The 21,447-nt window shown below is 38.5% G+C and overlaps 1 protein-coding gene across 5 annotated transcripts in view; it reads left to right on the top strand.

Annotated features, from left to right (window-relative positions):
* Positions 1 to 21,447, top strand: part of LOC114645979 (aryl hydrocarbon receptor nuclear translocator-like protein 1) — a 109,477-nt gene that overhangs the window by 56,726 nt on the left and 31,304 nt on the right. For all 5 annotated transcript variants that reach the window (XM_051922767.1, XM_051922769.1, XM_051922770.1 and 2 more), the window contains 2 exons: positions 4,963 to 5,001; positions 5,167 to 5,324. In XM_051922767.1, coding sequence (XP_051778727.1) covers positions 4,963 to 5,001; positions 5,167 to 5,324 — 197 coding nt within the window. The remainder of the gene's footprint in view (positions 1 to 4,962; positions 5,002 to 5,166; positions 5,325 to 21,447) is intronic.

Consider the following 21,447-nt stretch of genomic DNA (forward strand, 5'->3'; position numbering starts at 1 on the left):
GCAGCACTTGACTGTAATGTAGGACACTGTGAATGTCACAAAAGCGATATCTAGGTCCTGATGTACTGTCACTAATTGATATGTGGAGCAGGTCATTAGGTCAATATTTTTATATTCAGTGGCAGAGATTAATTTCTAAACACAAGACCAGCATTTATAAAATGAAGTTTTGGGAGTCAAAAGCAAAAGATGATCATTAAAGCATAATTACTAGGCCAAGTGCAGCTCCATCAGTTATGTTCAGAAGCTAATAATTTTGATCACTGCTAAGCTGCACACAGCCTCATATTACAAATGCAAAGTATATTTTACGCAGGTCAGCTCAACAGACAATGTATTTAAGTAAATGTAAAATGTTACCAGAGATGTTTAATGCCATTTCAGACACCATGTGCCTTGTTCGGGCATTGTGGAAGAAAAGTGCTGATAATCTCCTTGTCTTTCATTCTTTTATGTAATCATTACATCTTGCCTGAAGACAGGGGACTGAGTTGCCTCAAAAGCTTGCATATTGTAATCTTTTTAGTCAGCCAATAAAAGGTGTCATTTTGCTTGGCTTTTCTCTACATTCATTATGGCTAACACGGTATAACACCCTAGTACTAAAAATATTTAACAAACACATTTTGTCAGCTTTTGGGAAGTATACTTGTGTTTTCCTCAGATAATCGAAAGTGCTAAACCACTTTTAATGAAATGTGTTACAGGTTTAAAAAATGCCTGTTACAACCAAGACTAGAGTGCTAGTGCCAGTGTGAAATCAACTTAGTGCTGAATATTCTGGATTTTCCCAGAACCAATAATGGATTAGACAAGGTCAGAAGGTGCTTGTTCAGGTGTGCATGCTGCTTGCTGAGTTGGCTTAAAATGATTCACATATATAATTTTTAAAAAATATATTTTCAAATTCTGAAGAAGGTGGTGTTCAGGGAAATGCAGGTTTTGGGATCTCCTGTGTCTGTTGAGAGGTACCAACAGGCTAAGAGGATTGCTGCAAAAGTGGTTGTGGAAGCAAAAGCTCTAGAAATGGGAGAGTTTGGAGAAATCACAGAGAAAGACTATCGGATGGCCTTGAGGCTGTTCTGGCAAACTGTTTGACACCTCAGAAGGGGACGGTGTGATCTTGCTTGGACTGTATAAAGCATGGATGGAGAGGTGCTAACCTTTTCTGGGGAGTGAAAATCATTAACATGGTGGACATCTCTTCTATCAGGGGGCAGCACTGGACATATCCAGTAGGGAGCATCCTATCACTGTTGATGAGGTCACCATGATGGTCTGGATACTCCATGGGGATAAGGTTGGTAGGGTGGATGGGATCCAACCAGAGATGCTGAAAGCACTGGATATTGTTGGGATAGCGTTGTTTACATGTCTGTTCGCTGTTGCATGGATGGCAGGAGAAATACCCTTGGCCTGGCATGCTGATGTGGTGGTCCCTATAATTAAGAAAGATGACCAACCAGAAGTTGCATTCCAACTACAGAGGTACCACACTCCTCAGGCCCAGGCTCAGGTGCTGGAGAGGAGACTTTGATGATTGAGCCTAAGATACCGCTGGAACAACATGGATTCTGTTCTTGCCTTAGAAGAGTAGACCAGCTCTTCTCTTCTCCCTGGCCCAGTTGCTGGAGGGTACCCGGGAGTTTAATAAAAAATACATGTGTTTTGTAGATTTGGAAAAAGCATATGACTGTGTCCCTCAGCATGTGTTGTGAGTGGTGCTGCTGGAATATTGGGTAACAGGGTTGCTCTTGCATGCCATTCATTCCCTGTATGAACACAGTAAGAGCCATGTATGAATACTTGGCATTAAATCTAATTGATACACTGTGGGTGTTGGACTCCGTCAAGGCTATATCTTGTCACTGTGATTTGTGGTTTTCATGGACAGGATATCAAAGCACAGCCAAAGATGATAAGGGATTGCATCGCTGCTTTCTGTAGATGATTTTCCTCCTTACCTCATCTGAATGTGACCTTCAGCATGCACTTGAGCAATTCGCTACAGAGTAAGAAGTGGCAGGGTTGAGGAATAGCACCTCCAAGACTGAAGTCATGATTCTCTCTCAGAAAACAGTGAATTATTCAATCCGGGAAAGGGGAGAAACTGTCCTTAATGAAGTTGTAGTATATTGGGATCTTGCTCATAAGTGATGGAAGAAGGGAACGTGAGTTTGATAAGTAGGTTGGAGAGATGACAGCTGTTCTGCAAATACTGTAGCAGTCAATGGTGGTTAAGAAAGAGCTCAAAATACAACACTCAGATTTCATATTGTTCTACATCCATGTCCTCAGCTGTGGTCATGACCAAAAGAATGAGTTTGCCAGTACAAGCATTAGAAATACGGTTTTCTTGCAAGACTGCAGGACTGACACTCCATGATAGGGTGAGATGCTCAGCAATTCATTAGAGCCTCATAGTTGAGTTACTGCTACTGCTTCTGTTGAGGTGGTTTGGCCATGTCATAAAGATATCCCCAACGGTCCGTTTCCTCCGGCGCTCCTTTGTGCATGTTTCACTGAGTGGAGACCCTGCGGCAGATCCAGGACATGCTGGAGGGATTATATGTCTCGGCTGGCTTGAAAGTACCTGGGAAGTACCCAGGAAGAAATAGAATATGTGCTTGTGAGATACTTTCGGATTCTCTGATATAATGCCAGTGTTAAATGCACACCTATGTCTTTCACCCACATTAACAATACTCCTCAGAAGGATGAGTTCCTGCAAAGCCACGCAGATCAACAGTGCATGTAGACACACATTCATGTCAAACCAACAATGTAAACAAATAAGAAAGACAAACTCAGAATCAAAACCAGTTATTGAAAGTTTCATTTACAGATTTGCTGTACTTTACAAAAGCAGCATTCAAAAAATTCTTTCATAGTTGTTGATGCTGGGCTGGTCATTTCCTGTCTGAGAACCATGTTTTTCATTGTTGATCTAAGCTATCTTGCCGACATGCATGTTGACATATTTGTGGGCTTCACAATTACCGTACTTGTTAATGGGCAAACTGATGTGATTGAAGATTATATGTAGGGCATTGAAGGACAGCTAGCAAAGATCTATGTATTGCTCAATGTTTGCGAACGTTTGCGTGAAACACAAAGAACCATAGATACATGGAATAAATCATTAAGCAGTGTGTTAAGAGCAGGACTTTAGGGACCTTCATGTCACAACTTTGTTATTTTGGATAATTGAGGTGAATAGGATGGACAAGCCTGTTGAGACCAATGGACTGTTCTCATCATAATTATTCTAATGTTGCAAAGTTACTTGAATGAGACATTAGTCAAACCAAAAAAAATCTTTCTTTAAGAGTAAGTCTTAAACTGGGGCTGATATTGTATATGGGACTGGAAATATGGTACATGGTATGGTCATCCATCTTAAAGGAACATAGGAGTGATTTTTGAAATGTTAGTGCAGCCATTAATTAGCATCATAAAATGAATATTTGATACAACAAAATGACTCGATTCATGTTTTTGATTTGAATTTTTATGTGCTCCGTATTCATAAAGATTTTGAGTCTGTTTTTATTTTTTATATATATATATATATATATATATGGAAGCAGTCTGTGATACGGTTTGCATATTTGTAGCTGGAGATCCACAAAGGGAGAAAATGAATCACGTATCATAAAGTAGTTTTTATTTCTGAGCTTTCAGCTCCTGCCAGGAGCTGTCATTAGAGGATGATGATTAGACATACAAGAATGATACGTCCCTTTGTGGATCTCCAGCTACAAATATATATACAGTATATATATGTAATATTGCATTCAAGAGGCAGAGTGCACCATGAGATCTAAACTAGGAAGCAGAATGAGGAAGCCATAGTCTAGTGCACCGGGGTCTAATCTCTGTTTCCTATCACAATGTTGCTTCAATCCCTTCCATCCATGGAACCCACATAGGTAGTTGTTTTAACCATGAAAAAGAGTTTCCAGTTATTTTCAAGTGTGGCCTTACACTTGAAACCAATGGCTCGCTCATCCTTGAAACTGAAAATTTGAAAATCTACTTTATCAAAAAATAAATCAGGCTACAAGAGGACAATTTTTAAATTTGGTGCTGAAACCAACTTGTTTTTTGGAATTTAGTTGATGAGCCTTCTTATTTTAATTTCACTTTCAGTTGATGCATGGTTTTTATAAATTAAATATCATTTTGTGCTCTTCTGGGGGCTGGACAAGGTTGGTTCCTGCCTTGTATCTGATGCTGATGGGGTAAACTTCCACAAATTTAGTAATGGATAGATGGATACTCATTTTTAGGGGATATATTCAGTTGACACTAACATAAAAATAATGGAAACTAGCATGTAATAAACTGTGGTTTAAAAGTATAATTTTTTTTAACTGAAATGTCTGTCCTATCATTAATTAATCTATCCATAATTAATAGTCACCTCAGCAGTCTTCAACACCATGTATTCCGTACTTGAGATCATTGGACATTCAGGTCCCTGGCCAGGCTATTAATGAAGAATTTATTGTTTCTGTAAAGTGAGAGATTAATTATCCAGATATAAATGGCCCTAGTAAAATACATTCTATTTTCACGAAAGGTTTCTTGTCACTAATTTTAAATGATTATTAGTCTTGGTGCAAAATGAATGCACACTAGGATCAGGATCAGTGACCCTTAGCATAGGAGAACCACCAGCTCTGTCACCGGCACTCACTACTTGGTTTTTGCCCCTCCAACCAGTCGGTCTGCCATGTTCACTTTTTAAAGTAACCCTTGAGATGCATTCCTGTATGACAGAATGAGAATTGGATAGAAATATGTCCTTTCCTCAGTATCCATGTGTTAAATCAGACTGTGCAGGTTGGGGAGTGTAAAGTTGAATGAATGAATTGGTGATTGCATGTGTTAAGTTGCTGAGATTTGAAACAAAATCAGCTATACATTTAATTAAAATACAATATTTTTGAATTGCAGGGAGTGCACAGATCAACAAGGCAGAATCAAGAATGCCAGGTAATTATTAATTCAGGTCTGAGATTGACCACCATTTATTGTGCATCTTGGAGAAGTTATCAACACTTTATATAAAAACCTAGAAGAATGAGAAATGATTTTTGTTTTATATTTGCTCCCTTTAATCAGTTGAATTTTTTCTTTATTTTTGTATATGTACTTTAGAGAAGCTCACAGCCAAATTGAGAAGAGACGTAGGGATAAAATGAACAGTTTCATCGATGAACTTGCCTCCTTGGTGCCTACGTGTAATGCTATGTCTAGAAAACTGGATAAACTTACTGTGCTCCGGATGGCTGTTCAGCATATGAAAACTTTAAGAGGTGAGATTAAAGTATACAACTGCTTTTTCTCTGAATAATTGTGATTTTGTGCTGCTTTCAAATATTTGAAGTCTTCCTCATGTTGAAAAATCTTTTCAAAGAGTATGCTCAACAAGAAGTGAAATCTGAGCTGATTCGATCCTAAATAATCCATAGTTCATTCTCGGAAGGTAGCTCTTTTAAAGTTCTCTAACCATGTATAGAGGGTGCTGGATTGAGGACTTGATGATGGTTGAACCTAAGATACAGGAGGAACAATGTGGATTCTGTTCTTGCCATAGAAGAGTAGACAAGCTCTTTTCTTCTTCCTGGCACTATTGAATGAAGGGTGCATGGGAGTATGAACATTTACATAATGCTTTTCTCAGTACTCAAAGTGCTTTAAACAGTGAGCGGGGAGCCACTTCAACCACAACTAATGTGTAGTAGCATCCACCTGGATGATGCCATGGCAGCCATTTTTGCACCAGTACACTCACCACACGTTAGCTGTTAGGCGGTGAGAGAGACAGACAATTAGGAATGGGGGATGATTAGGGGGCCAGAATGGCTAGGCCTTGGTGGGCAATTTAGCCTGGACATTGGGATACACCCTACTAAGGATGTCCATGGATCTTTTATGACCACAGATAGTCAGGACCACAGTTTTACGACTCATCTGAAGGACGGTGATATATTTTTACAGCACAGTGTTCCTATCACTGCACTGGGGCATTGAGGTCCACACACAGACCACAGGGTAAGCGCACCTTGCTGGCCTCACCATCACCTCTTTGAGCAGCAACCCAAGCCTTTCCTAGATGGACTCCCATCCAAGTACTGGCCATTCAGGTCCCTAACCAGGCTATTAATGAAGAATTCATTGTTTCTGTAAAGTGAGAGATTAATTATCCAGATAGATAAATGGCCCTAGTAAAATAGATTCTATTTTCACGAAAGGTTCCTTGTCACTAATTTTAAATGATTATTAATCTTGGTGCAAAATGAATGCACATTAGGGTCACGATCAGTGACCCTTAGCATAGGAGAACCAAGCAAGCTTAGCTTCAGGTGGGTTACTTGTTCTGAAGTGCAGCAGAAATAAATTGGATGGCAGTCTGTTCAGAAAAATTAGATTGATAACAAAAGGAAACAGAAAAATTCAAATATGTTTAAAGTTGTCAATGAAGAAGTACAGTGATCCCTCGCTATATCGCGCTTCGCCTTTTGCGGCTTCACTCCATCGCGGATTTTATATGTAAGCATATTTAAATATATATCACGGATTTTTTGCTGGCTCGTGGATTTCTGCGGACAATGGGTCTTTTAATTTCTGGTACATGCTTCCTCAGTTGGTTTGCCCAGTTGATTTCATACAAGGGACGCTATTGGCAGATGGCTGAGAAGCTAGATTGCTTACTTTTCTCTCTCTCTTGCGCTGACTATCTGTGATCCTGGCGTATGGGGATTGAGCAGGGGGGCTGTTCACACACCTAGACGATATGGACGCTCATCTAAAAATGCTGAAAGATTATCTTCACGTTGCTATCTTTTGTGCAGCTGCTTCCTGAAACGACATGCTGCACAGTGCTTCGCCTACTTAAAAGCTCGAAGGGCACGTATTGATTTTTGACTGAAAAACAAACTCTGTCTCTCTCTCTCTCTCTCTCTCTCTCTCTCTGCTCCTGACGGAGGGGGTGTGAGCTGCCGCCTTCAACAGCTTTGTGCCGCGGTGCTTCGCATACTTAAAAGCCAAACAGCCCTATTGATTTGTTTGCTAGAGATTGTTTTCTCTATCTATGTGACATTCTGTGCTCCTGACACACACTCCTTTGAAGAGGAAGATATGTTTGCATTCTTTTAATTGTGAGACAGAACTGTCATCTCTGTCTTGTCATGGAGCACAGTTTAAACTTTTGAAAAAGAGACAAATGTTTGTTTGCAGTGTTTGAATAACGTTCCTGTCTCTCTACAACCTCCTGTGTTTCTGCGCAAATCTGTGACCCAAGCATGACAATATAAAAATAACCATATAAACATATGGTTTCTACTTCGCGGATTTTCTTATTTCGCGGATGGCTCTGGAATGCAACCCCCGCGATGGAGGAGGGATTACTGTAATTGTAAGGGGTTTCTGCAAATAGCATAACTTGCAATTGAGTGTTTCCATACATTTGAATGTTGTGATTACTAAACCCAAAGATCTGTGCACCTCTAGTAACCTGGAAATGGGATGCATAAACCTCCATATTCCTCTCATTCTGCCGTTCACATATATGAGTACACATGAAGTCATCTAAAGCGGTGGTACTTAAAAGTTTATGGACCAAGGACCACTTTGCCAAAGTCAAATCTAACAATGGACTACCTGAGTGTGACAGTCACCACTGGACCTAATTTTGCATTGGCTTTTGTAGTGCAAATTTGGCAAATTCATGTGAAAAAAATATTTGAGAAATACTAAGATCAAACATTGCTGTATTTGTGTTTCAAAATCCCAGATTTCAGTCAGTAATCCATATAACCCTTAGCCATGACTATCCATTAACAGATAGCCTGTCAGCACAGATGATACAGAATTAAGGGACTGCCTTGACCAGATGCAGGTTCTCCAGGCTGACATCAAAGTGAGTTTAGAGGAGAGACCTGTACAGTGGCAGAGATTAGATGGAGTGGAGAGAGACTGAGATGGAAGAAGTGTAGAAAGATGGATGTGGGTGACCACAACAAGCAAACAGAAGTGGAGTAAGAAGGTGTGGAGTTGAAGCAGACATTGTCATTGTCATAGTCTGCAAGAAAGTCAGACAGTGTGCTCCATGTTAGCTGCGTTAAGAGATATTTCTTATGTTTCCAAGTATATTGATTTAGTGGTGCTAGCAGTCTTGATTAGTACAAATAAATGCTTAGTTCAGTACATAACAGGATGACATCTGAGCAATTTAAAAGTCACTTTGCCTTGATGATGATCAGCTTGCTGACCAGTTGATTCACATTTGGGCGCCAGCCACACTTGGGGAACAGTAGGGATGCAGTAATAGTGTTCAGACCCTTTGGCAATCACACAAGCTTCTGCCACAGGATTGGCTGAAGTCAGTTGCTTGATACCGGGACAGGCTTTGCCCGTACAAAATATACAAATTAGTGCTGCACCCAATGCAGTAATGGAGTTGCCATTTCTGATGCCCTACCTTCCTGCTTCATTTCTAGCTGAAGGTTTGAGGAAAACATTCTATTGGTTTTGCTGCTTGGTTCACACAAAAAAACAATTGAACATTACCTGTCAATGTTTTCAAGAAAATATGAAGCAAATATTTTAGTAGTTATTCGAACCACATAGCAATTGCAACATAACATCCCTACATCGTTATGCCATAACATAGCAAATTTCAGTAACTCTGATACCTCTGAATTCTTTCACTAGTAGTTACCACTTAGGAGGGAGTTCACATAAAATTTCCCACTAGGAAGCTCACATTTTTCTCATTTCCCATAGCATGTGAACTCAAGCACTGCGGCAAGTTGGAAAGGAAATGTGCTCTCATTCAAACCAGGCTTGAAAAGTAAACTGTTCACATTTTACAGAGAAGCATTTTGTGTGCCAACACTGAATAGAGAGCCCTCACTTTGTGAAAATGTAGAACTTTAGCTTGTTAATTATAAAATCTCAAATTTTATATTAGTCTTAGAGCACTGTTCATTGTTACATTCTATCATCTTGCTCACTTTTACATAAACTTCTGTCCATCACAGCTGCACTAATTGTCAAAATGGGCAATGTGATTTTTGTTTTAGTTTTTTGTGGCACAGAAAGAAGCAATAAACGATTTACTGAATGTAAGCCAGGGTCACATAGCCTATGCTAGGAAAGGGCACACTAATGCACACACACATACACACACACACACACACACACACACACACACATACACACACAGAGCCAGCGTAGAGTGTCCAGTCAGTCTAACAATCATTGTCTTTAAGGATGTGGCAGGAAACCTGGAGTACCTGCAGGAAATGCACACAGACGCGGAAGAAACTTGTAAACTGCACAGACTCGGCATGCTGGATTCGTGAGAGACAGTGAGCTCACTCTAAAATATAACAATACGAAGAAGTACTTTTAATACACAGTTGTGAGAAATTATTTTGTGAACGCTTCAGAACAATATGTTTTAACAATATTTCAGTGAAAATACTTGTGTTTGGGGCATTGTGAGCATTCAACTGGACACATCACATTTGGATTAGGTGACACAAGTAATCTGAGTTTTTATCTTTTATTTTTTGTGATGTTTTGAGATTGCTTGCTGTTGTTCAAGCTGGGTCACCATTTGAAGCACATTGTATCAAGAATGTTTGTGACATCCATTAGCTGAGAAAACTTTTCATCTCATGTTTTCTTGGAGATCACTACAAACAATTTGGAGTAAGTAACAGATACAAAAATGATAATTTTTAAGTGGTGTACTCCTTTAATTGGAATAACCCCAATCCATTTTTATATTATCCTAAATTGGAAAAAAATTTAATTCTGTCACTGAGGAACTGTTCAGGTGTTACTTTTAGAATTCAGAAAAAAAAAATCATAAATGTTATTTTAAAATTGCTTACTTGATCTTTGCTGTTGTTTTAATACAGTATATATGAGAAATCACAGTAGGCTTTTTGCTTTGCACCCTCCCCCACCATAATCTATTATCTCTGGGGGAGGAACAAAAGCTTTAGATTCGTCAAAAATTTCAATCTCCGGTTTTTGATGAATCTCAACGTTTTAGGGTCCCCTGATACCGAAAATATCAATATCTCGGTGATGAGCGTGTGTCTGTCTGTGTGTCACAGTTTCTTGAAGATGGTCTAGAGCTAAAACGGCTGGATAGAAAAATGTCAAACTTGAAACTTAAACCTGTTATAAGATGACGATGCGTTGATTAGTTTTTGAGCCAAATCGTTCAAGAGAAAGAGGCACTCTAGACCAGGGGTGTCGAACTCCAGTCCTGGAGGGCCGCAGTGGCTGCAGGTTTTCATTCTAACCATCTTCTTAATTAGTGACCAATTTTTGCTGCTAATTACTTCTTTTAATTAACTTGACTCAGGCCCTTTAGTTGTTTTGTTTTCCTTAATTAGCAGCCAAACAATAATGAGACACAAAACAAGCTGCCACATCACATAATATCTGAAAATAAAGAAAGGTGATGGTCTCAGTAAGTTTGATCTCTCAACTCACCAAAACACATTGACGATGTTCTTATAAAAAACAGAAAATCAACAGTTTTGGAAATGTCTGCTGTTGCAGAACAAAAGCAGGAACAAGCCATGGAATTAAATAATGAGTTTAATTAACAGCAAGCATCGGCTTCTCATTATAAACTGGTTGGAGTTTGAAGCCCCAGTTTAAGCTGGGCATCTGTTGGTTCATTTCACGTCTCATTTCTGTTCGGCTGTCATTTAATGAGGAAACAAATCAATTCAGGGGACTGAATCCTTCTAACATGGCTGTTAAAATAAAGGGGAAAAAAGTGAATTTACAGTGAAAACTGGTCACTGATTAGGAAAAGGGTTAGAATGAAAACCTCTAGCTACTGCGGCCCACCAGGCCTGGAGTTTGACACCCGTGCTCTAGAGGAACCCTCAAATACTGTACTTCTGCAATTAATTATGAATTCTTTGCATCAATTGCTATTGTAATGACCTATTTTATGATCAGAAAGATCAGCATCAGAGCAGTAAATAATAACTGAAATGTTACAGAATAGTTCAGGTAACTTGGTTCCTAGGGCGCAAAGCCTACTGACACTCACGTCTGAATTTTTTTGTGATATAGCTTCCTGATGTAGGTAGTGTATTTTCTTTTTAGTTTATACATTTCTTTTTCTTTTTCTTTTTTTTGGGACACAATGGATACACTGGTGTGTTGCTTACGTGACTAAATTGTGTGTTATATCTTTTGTTTTCTTAAATGACATGGGTATGTGATTTAATTTTACATTTATATCTGTGGGATACTAGTAACAGATTATTAACATAATTCCTTTCATTCATATCTTAAAAAAAAGTTTACTTGTTTTTTCACATCCTATAATTGCTTCAGTACGTTTCCATGTGTGAACAAGTAATTTAACTATTAAATCATCATGCAGTGTTTCCCAGCGGGTGGGTTGTGAGTTGCTGTCGATGGGCCGGCAAGTTCAGTTAATAGAAAACAAGGCTGTTTCATCCATTTAATACCCTATGCATTCCCAGACCCCCCACAGTATGTGCACGTACAGCGCATTTGAAACACCAAGGGGGACAATTCTCCCCCTGTTCTTCAATATTAAATACATATTAATACGGTATTAAATCATTATGCTTGTTACACCAAGGGGAACTTTTTTCGATATTAAATACATTCATCATCGCAAATCCCCAGTCCCAGTCCCCCTCCATACATATAACAGAGATATAACAGACATATAATTATATGTTAAAAACTGCAAGGGGGGAATTTTTCCCCACCCACTCTCCTTTTGAATGGGTGTTGCACAAAGAAGCTGACAAGCACACACAGTGCAATATTTCGTCAGTGTGTACTGTTTTTAAATGTTACAGAGGAAAATATTGCCCAGGGTCATCACTGACCAAAAAATAGATAAAACTATAGACAAAAAAAAGGTTGAGAACTACTGATACACAATACTGTGAAAAGCCTTAGGCCTCCCAAGAAAATGATTTCCCTATACAGTAAGTGATTGTCGGTTCATAAAAATGCTATATAAACATTAGAATAAATACAAAATAAAAGCTGCAAGTCATCCTCCTGAAAAGACAGAATGATTCCGTTTTGTTAGTATATCTCCGCAATCATTTCATTGACTTTGATCAGATGCATTGCGTTTTTGCCTGAAGTGCACCCCCAAACCATAGCGGGGCTGCCACCATGCTTCACTGAAGGCTGTAGGCAGGCATTTTGTGGGCTCTTTTGACATTCTAGTGTCTTTGTAAACTGAATATTTCAAATTTGCACTCATGTCACCATTAGACTTTGTGCCATTCCATACATTATGGTCTTTGTGTACTGAAATCATTTTTTATCTCGTTGCTTTTCTACAAAAGTGGTTTCTTAGCTACAACACACATAAAAGGACAGTTTCTTTTAAAACTTCTTTGCACAGTCACAGCATGTACTGTGCTTTGGTCCCAGATGATTCCGCCTGCTGATGTACTGAAGTCCATGGCGCTCTCGAGATAATTGAAGATTATTATTTCAACAGTACACTAAAACACAGACAATAGGCCGAGTCTGTCTTGATTTAGTATTTTGTAATAATCCAGACAGGATTCAGGGGATAGATGTGATTGATCCACCACAATCTAGTAACCATAATATCATACATTTAACAGTGCATGTGCAACAGTTGAAACTGTCAAGTTCACTTTTAGCAGTGCACATTTTGATTAGATGTGGAATCTTTAAAAAAAATAAACTGAGGTAAGATTTCAAGTGTGAAATCAGTTGAGGAGCAGTGGAACAAGTTTAAAAGCGTTTTACATGAAATGCATGATATCCAGTAAGAAACTGGATAAATAAGGAGCAAGAAAACCTGAAAATCGGGGTAAAAATGGCTGTATAAGTAATTTGATTGCTAACTGAAAGGTTTATTGAGAAGAAAAAGTCCATGCACACTGGGTAAAATATCTAAGGACTGGAAACTAGCAAATATTATTCTGTCACAAAAAAAGTGATTGAGTGAATCCAAGTAGCTATATGCTTGTAACCTTACTGTGCGTGAGGAATAAATTAAAAATTAATGGAAACCATGATTAAGGACCAAGCATCCCATGTCATTAAAGGTACAGGGGGTCCTCGGGTTACAACGTCTCGACATATGACGTTTCGAGTTTACAACACTCACTCCCATAATAACTTAAAAAATTTGAGATGTGAGTGTTCCGCTTACACCGTTAGCGTTGTACTTACAGACGTATGAGTATGAGTGAGGGAGTTGGCGAAATAGTTTGGTTGCACATGGAGGAAGTGTTCTGTTTGTGTTGCTTTGTTTGGTGACTTTTTGGCCCTTATCATGGCTCCTAAACGAAAGTCGGAGTCTTCAGATGCTAGTGGTTCAAAGAAGAGGAAAGCCATCACGATGGAAGTGAAATTAGACATTGTAAAGAGATCAGAAGGAATAAAGTTAAGGAATTTTTTTGTCATTTTTTTCTGTTACTACAGTACAGTGTACAGTACAGTATATTTCTGTCCATTTACTTTTTCTGTGGCTTAGTTGTGTTTTTATGTTCTAGATTATGATTTTGCAAATGTGTTAGGATAGATAAGTGACTTAGGCTAGGATGTGTTTCGACTTACACCAAAATTCGTGTTACATCACTGTTGTAGGAACGGAAGTGTGTCGTAACCCGAGGACCCCCTGTATTAGTAAGCAGTCAGCATGAGTTCAGGAAGGGGAGGTCGTGTTTCACTGATATGCTGGCAACAAAAACATACGATAAGAAAGGTGCATATCATGTGATTTATCGTGAATTTCAGAAGGGTTGGGTATCATATGAGAGAGTAGTGATCAAACTAAAACAAGTGGGAATCCAGGATATGGTCTGTAGGTGGGTGCAAAATCTGGTTTAAACACAAAAAGGAAAGGAGTAGTGTGAGGACCTTATCAGAACGACATGAGGTGGAAAGTGGTGTCCCTCAGGGTCTGTGAAGGAGCTACTGCTCTTTTTGATATGCAGAAATGATCATGGTAAGAATTTACTGTAAATAATAATCTGGTGATGTTTTCAAATGATACCACTCTAGGTGGATTACAAGATAATCTACAATGAGATGAATTATTCCAGAGGGTCCCAGACAGTATAGTGGCTTGGGCAGATGAATTATAATGTAAATAAATGTAAAATAATACATGTAAGAAGAAAAAATGTTAGATGTGAATATGCCATGCGAGGACTGAAACATCAAAGTATTCCTTCTAAGGGCGGCCTAGGACTCATCATTATCTACATGAAGAGACTTGTACAGAAGTGATTAAGAAAACAAAAAAAATGCCAGGCTATATAGCACAGTGTCTAGATTTTAAATCAAAAGATGATATGGTTTATATAATATCAAAAACAAATACAATACAAGAATCACAAAAAAGAAGACAACTTCTGACTGGACTAAAGATAAGAGAGCAGTCTCAGTCATAGTGAAGCACAGTACCGTTGGTATGAAGGAGCCCCTGTAGAGTTTCTTGACACACTTCTGATGAATAATTTGTTGGCTGAAAGTCCTCAGTGTTAGTGGGTCAGAGAGAGGATGTGCAGCATCGTTGACTTTACTGTGTGCGTTTTTAGGCTCCAGGCTACAACCAAAAAGAAAGTGCTGAAATAATTTGACTAGTGCCTGGACTGAGAGGTGTCAGCTATGAGGAAAGATTGAAGGAGCTGAACATCTTCAGTTTAGGCAAGTCGAGATTAAGAGGTGGCGTTTTCCAAGTTTTTTAAATTATGAAAGAAATGAGTACAATGGATCCCAAGTGTTATTTTAAAATGAGCTCTTCAATAAGAGCACAACTGCACAGATGGAAACTTGTTAAATAAGGATATATAGAGAACATGCAGAGAGCTATGGACACATTAAATAAATTACCAAAGTAGGAATTTAGGGAACTTAACTCTGTGTTATTTTAAAGAAATTATGCATTCTGTCCTGATGTGATTCCTGCCTTGTGCCTAATTCTACCACAGTATAGACATGGGGCCCCTGCAACTCCACATGGGAATAAGCAGGATTGGAAAATGAATTACTGAAATACTGAGGACTGTTTATGTTAGGAACGTTAATGATTCATTGATTAATTTATTATCAATCATGACAATCCAAGTTGAATTTAAGATCTTACTTGTTAAGCAACACATTTTACTGCAGCATTCTTAGTGCAAGATATTTTTTTTCATATTTAACAGAGGTGGATGTGATGGGAAAAGATGAAGTCCTCTTACGTTCAGTCCTCTCGGTTGATTTTGTAAAAGCCATCAAAGACTGGGAGTTGACCTCTAATAACATATGTTTACACGCATACAGTATGATGAGAAGGAAGAAAGGATACAAAGGCAGCCTCCAAAATGAAGGCATATGGACATGACAGCAGGAATTGTACCACCCAGACAACAAGGAGCAGGCGCCTACTACTGGGGAGACACCAGTTGAATTTATCATAGGACTGAATCAGCACTAGTGTTTATCTGAGTATAATTAAGAGGCAGGCAGATTCCAGCATAGAATTCCACTGCACCTTTAGAGGTTTTTCCACAATTCTTCTGCTCCTTTCATTATTTTTACCATCTGGAGTTAAAGACTTCAGAATTTTATTTTACATTTAAACTAGTGGAAAGTTCCAAAATGAATGTCAGGTTAATCAGTTACTCACATTGATAATTTATTTTGAAATAATAAGATAAAACCACATTAACCTAAGTCAATTTCGAATAAAAATGCTACATTTGGATTTTACATTTTACATAATTGTCACACAATACTGATAGGAAAGGGGGATTGCTTTGTGGACACAGAACAAGTACGGTAGTTTGTTTTCATCCACTGAGAGGCCATAACTTTGATGGCTAATTAAAGGGGTTTTTATATGAACTGAAATATTTCCAAATGTAATACAGTTTTCACATTCATAAATACAACAAGTCCATGGTATATTGACCTTTCTAGAGTCTGGAGATGGGGTGGGGGATTGATACACTGCAGTACTGCTATATTTGTATGGCTGTAGATCATTCATATACATTTTTTGGGAGGGTCATGAAAATGTTCAGGAGTTTCTACTAACATTCCAGTGTTTGTAGTGTTACCAGTGGGAATGCAAGTGCAATGTCATTTATTTGTATTTGTGCAACAAAAAGCTTTGCAACAGCTGGTGCACTACAACACTTTGCCCCTCTGTAATTTTTGCTACTGTATGTCATGTGATCTAATAAGGTTTAAAGGGGAACAGTCATGTTTCTCTGTTTTTTTAATAGTTAAAAGTATTCTTTCCCAAAAAAAAAAATTGCAAAAAGATCAGACTGGGGAATTCACTGGTGCGGGATCTCAAATATAAGGGGACAGGGTGGTCATGCATGGCTTACCTCACGGCACCATGTTAGTTCTTGATTCAGCTCAGTACTCGACCAGTGACATCAACGGTCTGCTCTTTTCAGGAGGTCTGTACAAGAATGGCTTCAACATTTCATGCTGTGATTTTTGTCAAAACGCTCACACAAAATAGTACTTTCTATTATTAAATCCTAGAAAATTGTAACTGTTTTGTTCATTGTTATGTCAAAATCAAATATTCCAACCCACTGCAAGCAAGTTCCATCGCTCCATATGCGTGAAGGCTAATTTATATTAAACGAACTGATGTACTGAAACATGGACAACACAGAAACGTTTCAAAAAAGCATCTATTTTGAATTTTTTTTGGCCTTCCATCCACAATGAATTGCCATTTACAACCGTCACAAACAACTTTTCAAATACACTCTGTAAAGTCTAAAGTGTATAAATATGAAAACTCCAGGTCCCACGTGGTGAGCTTTTCAGAACCGGTGATGTGTGATTTTTGCATGATCAGGCACTAAATTGCGTGTGGGTTCACTTCCCAGTTCCTCCCTGTGTGGATAGCGCTTTGAGTACTGAGAAAAGCGCTATATAAATGTAATGAATTATTATTATTATTATTATTTGTTGCGATAATAGCCTTTGTGATTTCCTCTATACTCTGGGGACAGGCCTTTCGTATCCTCTCTGCATCATTCGACCTGTATAGTGTCTTGAAACACTTGACTATGTCATGTTATTTATTTTGGCAGGACTCTCAGTCTGTGTTTTCTGTGGCTTAGTAAAAGTAGTTTGCTGATGTCTGTCTGTCCAGGCAGAGAAGCCCTGTTTAGATTTTTCTTTAGATGCTCTGTGTTTTTCTCCTCATGCTTTTGGCATTTGTATTTGCTTTGTAAACAAATGTCATTTTTGGCTGGCAATCTGAACATATTGATGTCAGTGTCAAATGATTAAAATGAAAATTGCATTTTCAAATGTAATCATGGTAGTGTGATCTAAGCCAGAGAAAGCAGAAAATTACTGAAAATTGCTTGTCACATTCAACTGCAGTGTTTGGAAGCTCCTGCGGACATTTGTTTGAAGGCTAAAAGCAAATGTCTTTAGAATTAAAAAACCAGGAATGTGAAGTATTATAGGTTAAAAGAACTGGGAACTGATTAGTGTTGAACACATTTTGCTGGGGTGTTCAGTTTACTAATTTCGCGAGAAAACTGCTAGTGAATGATTAACATGTTCCTAACATGCCTGTACTCTATGTAGCTCCATCCTGAAGACCAGTGGATAAGCGAAATTTGTCAAAGCGTTTTCTGCAGTAATTTTGCTGTGTTTGCTGATGACCTTGTTTGTCAAATATTTTACTCGAAATTCATCCTGCAGCTGGCTTAGGAGAACATTTTTTCTCCTAGCACCCCATGATGCTTTGTGGGGCCAGGATAACATCACAGAGCTGTAGCAGCCATGCATGCATATTATAAGATGGTTGTTGAGCCACTATGGACATGTGTGATGTTACTGTCAGATCAGCACTCCCACCCACCACCCTGCATTGGCTGACCATAATAAGAATATAATGAGTGATGCCACTGGGCATATGACACTGATCCCTGTGTGCTGGTCACCAGTGCCACATGGCTAATTTGCATGCATAATTAAGTCATGTTGCTATCTACTACGCAGAACAAGCCTTAAAGGAGTCCTCCGCTGCCCCTCCTGTGAAATAATAATAACAACAAAATATGTAGTACTGTTTACAAGGTGTTTCTATCTTCATTATGGAAGAAAAAAAGCACAAAACATTGATGTTGAGAATGGAAGCAAAAAGGTTGTTTGATCAACACAATGAAACGAGCCTCCTCCTCATTGCACAGCTAATGTGTTCCCCTGACTCTTATTGCTAGTTTGTGGCCATTTGTTATGTTTTGTTTGTGGTTATCATTCCATTTGCATCTTTTGTTGTTTGAGTCACGGTGGTGCAGTGATTGGCACTGCTGTCTCACAGCTCAGATTACATTTTTGGCCACAATAATCAGTCCCACATAGTTGGCAGATGCCTCCATAACACTAATGGACACTTAAAAGATAATGGCTCAATTATGAGACTCTCAACACTAGCCCGGTGATTTTAATGTGTTTTGCGGAGTTCGGCAAAGTTTTTGAAATTTCCATGATTCCACCGAACTCCACAGGGTTGCTTTATCGCTACTGAAGACGTACAGCATGCCTTCAATATTAAAACTTCAAATCTCCCTCAGTGGTTGACAGCTCTGCTATAATAAACCTTAGCTCTGATGTCGCAAGCACGCATTTATTGTGAACTTTCAGTGAATGTGTGTGCTAAGTATCAGTAGATACTTGAAGTGCAGACACACATGAAATACACAAGTGAGAAATGTTACATCAGACGGTTTCTTATTAGTTGTGAGAAATCGATACAGTCAACATTCAAATAAAAAAAAGACAAATTGCAAAATATTTCAGCATTGAGTCAATCCCAGTGTTAATGTGTTATGATCCAAGAATCGTAATATTGTCGTATCATTCTGTTCCACTATTATTATCTCTAATATTGAAAGGTAAAAAATTAGCAATCCTTTATTGGCTTATAAACAATATATACCGTATATACTCGAATATAAGCCGAGTTTTTCAGCACCCAAAATGTGCTGAAAAACATCACCCTTGGCTTATATTCTAGTCAGGTCCTGCTGCCCCCCGGTATATGAACAAGCCAGTTTCCCTTTTGGTTTGTGCGTGCCGATGATCTCCGCACGTGTTCAGTCTCTCCCTGTGCAGAAAGAGAGAGAGAGAGAGAGAGAGAGACACACACACACGTGCGTGAGAGAGAGAGAGATACCAAATTGTTTTTGTTGACCCTCTTCTCCACTTACAGAGCTAGTTTACTGTTTTTCTTTGAAATAAATACACCAAAACATTTAACCTACTGATGCCTCAATTAATGTACGGTAATTTTATTGGTATTTATTTTGATTATTGAAACTTACCAGTAGCTGCTGCATTTCCCACCCTAGGCTTATACTCGAGTCAATAAGTTTTTCCAGTTTTTGTAGGTAAAATTAGGTACCTCGGCTTATATTCGAGTCGGCTTATACTCGAGTATATACGGTAAATGCACTTGTGTTTATATTAAATTTTTGTATGAAATGTAGTTTAGTTGCAGTCCTTTGTAATTTTAGCTTTACTGAGTGACTAGCTAAAGTACCCGGTGTTGCCTGGGTAAACATAAATGGGGAGCAAAACTGTCTTTTGAAAGTTCAACATGACTAAACACAACCCCCAATGAGGCAAAAAGATGTACTCTTAGAAGCTTTAATCATGTGAGACAATGCATTTGCTATTTGAACTGGTTGAGGAGACATTGCTGTATGTAATTGGGGTCTTCAATGAGTTTCCATTGTGGCTGCTACAAAGCTTTGTGTGTGCTGATGATAATATCCTCACCGCAGCACACTCGTGCCGCCTGATTCAAATTGTTGTCCCATTATAACGCCCCTTCCTGATATGACATATAGCGTATATTTTTAGTTGGTCCAAAAACAAGATGCTTGCAAAATTTCATGAAAATTGGTTCAGCCATTTTTGTGAGATTATAATGAACAGACAGACATCTAAATGGCTTACAGTTTTATTTATATAGATTATTATCTTTTGACAGAAATGAAAACATTCCTGTAAACTGGTAATGATATTGCGTTCTTGGCTTATTGGTTTGATTCAGTATATTTAAGTCTGTCACATTGTCCTTGATGAGTAGAAGCTTCTGTGTGAGCTTATTTTTTGTGATCACATCCCGCTTTGTTAATTAAAATATTTCTCATCCACAAAGACCTCTTGTGTACTCCGATGTCCCAGACTCTCAAATGGGTTCAGAAGCAGCAGTCTGTAGATCTTATGTCTTATTTTCACATTTTGCAGTGCTCAAAAATGACCAGAAGGGGCAAGTGACTTAGAGGTTTTACCAGCAGCCTGGCGTAAGGATTTCTGTTAACGGAAGTGATTTCTTAAATAACCAATTTGTATTTTTTTGTCATTGAAGGTTTACATTTTATTGCCAATGCATACAATATGTAACCATTTTATTGTAGTCTTGTGATTGCATATATTTCTTCATACAACGGTGCGATTGAACGGTGGTGAAACCCAGGTTCATGGAAGAAATGTTGGGACACCAGCTTGGTTGTCCTGTTTAAGTGGTAGTGCTGCTGCTTTGCAATAAGGAGACTGTGGAAGATTGTGGGTTCGCTTCCCGGTTCCTCCCTGTGTGGATAGCACTTTATAGCGCTATATAGATGTAATGAATTATTATTATTTTTTTACTTCCAAAATAAAAATACATGCAATACACTACAAACTGATAAAACAAAGGCAATTGCTGCTCTCTTTAAACAGAACTTTGCTCATTAAAGCGTTTCTTTATTGTACATGGAGCTTTGTCTTTGAGATTATCTCTGGTGCAAGTCAGACGCCTTCCTCTGCGGCTTTATAGGAACTCCCTTAGAAGGGGCGGGTCAGCTGTCCTCAGTGGGCGTTTTCTTAGAGCTGTGGAGGTAGAAGCAGGTGACAAAGTTAGCGACCGCGCCACCTCTCACTTTGGGGCAATCCGTGACAAGTTCTACATTGTTTTGCTTGAAGAAGTGAAGTTAAATATGCCAATTTCTGCATCATAGAGCACTTTAGGTAAACGTTAATTCACACAGAGAGTGCAACAAGAAAAATCAGTTCAGCTTTACAAATCCACACTTAGTGTCCTTACCCAATACTACATTCTGAGTATTTAGATAGATAGATAGATAGATAGATAGATAGATAGATAGATAGATAGATAGATAGATAGATAGATAGATAGATAGATAGATAGATAGATAGATAGATAGATAGATAGATAGATAGATAGATACTTTATTAATCCCAATGGGAAATTTAGTACTTAGTTTTGAAATTCTTCACATTTTTCTGTACACTGTTTTATCATGCTAATAAGTATGAGCTCTGCTAGCATTCATTGCACTGCACAAAATGTGCCACTTCTAACCTGCC

The sequence above is a fragment of the Erpetoichthys calabaricus genome, chromosome 2 (assembly GCF_900747795.2).
Source record: "Erpetoichthys calabaricus chromosome 2, fErpCal1.3, whole genome shotgun sequence".
Taxonomy (NCBI): Eukaryota; Metazoa; Chordata; class Cladistia; order Polypteriformes; family Polypteridae; genus Erpetoichthys; species Erpetoichthys calabaricus.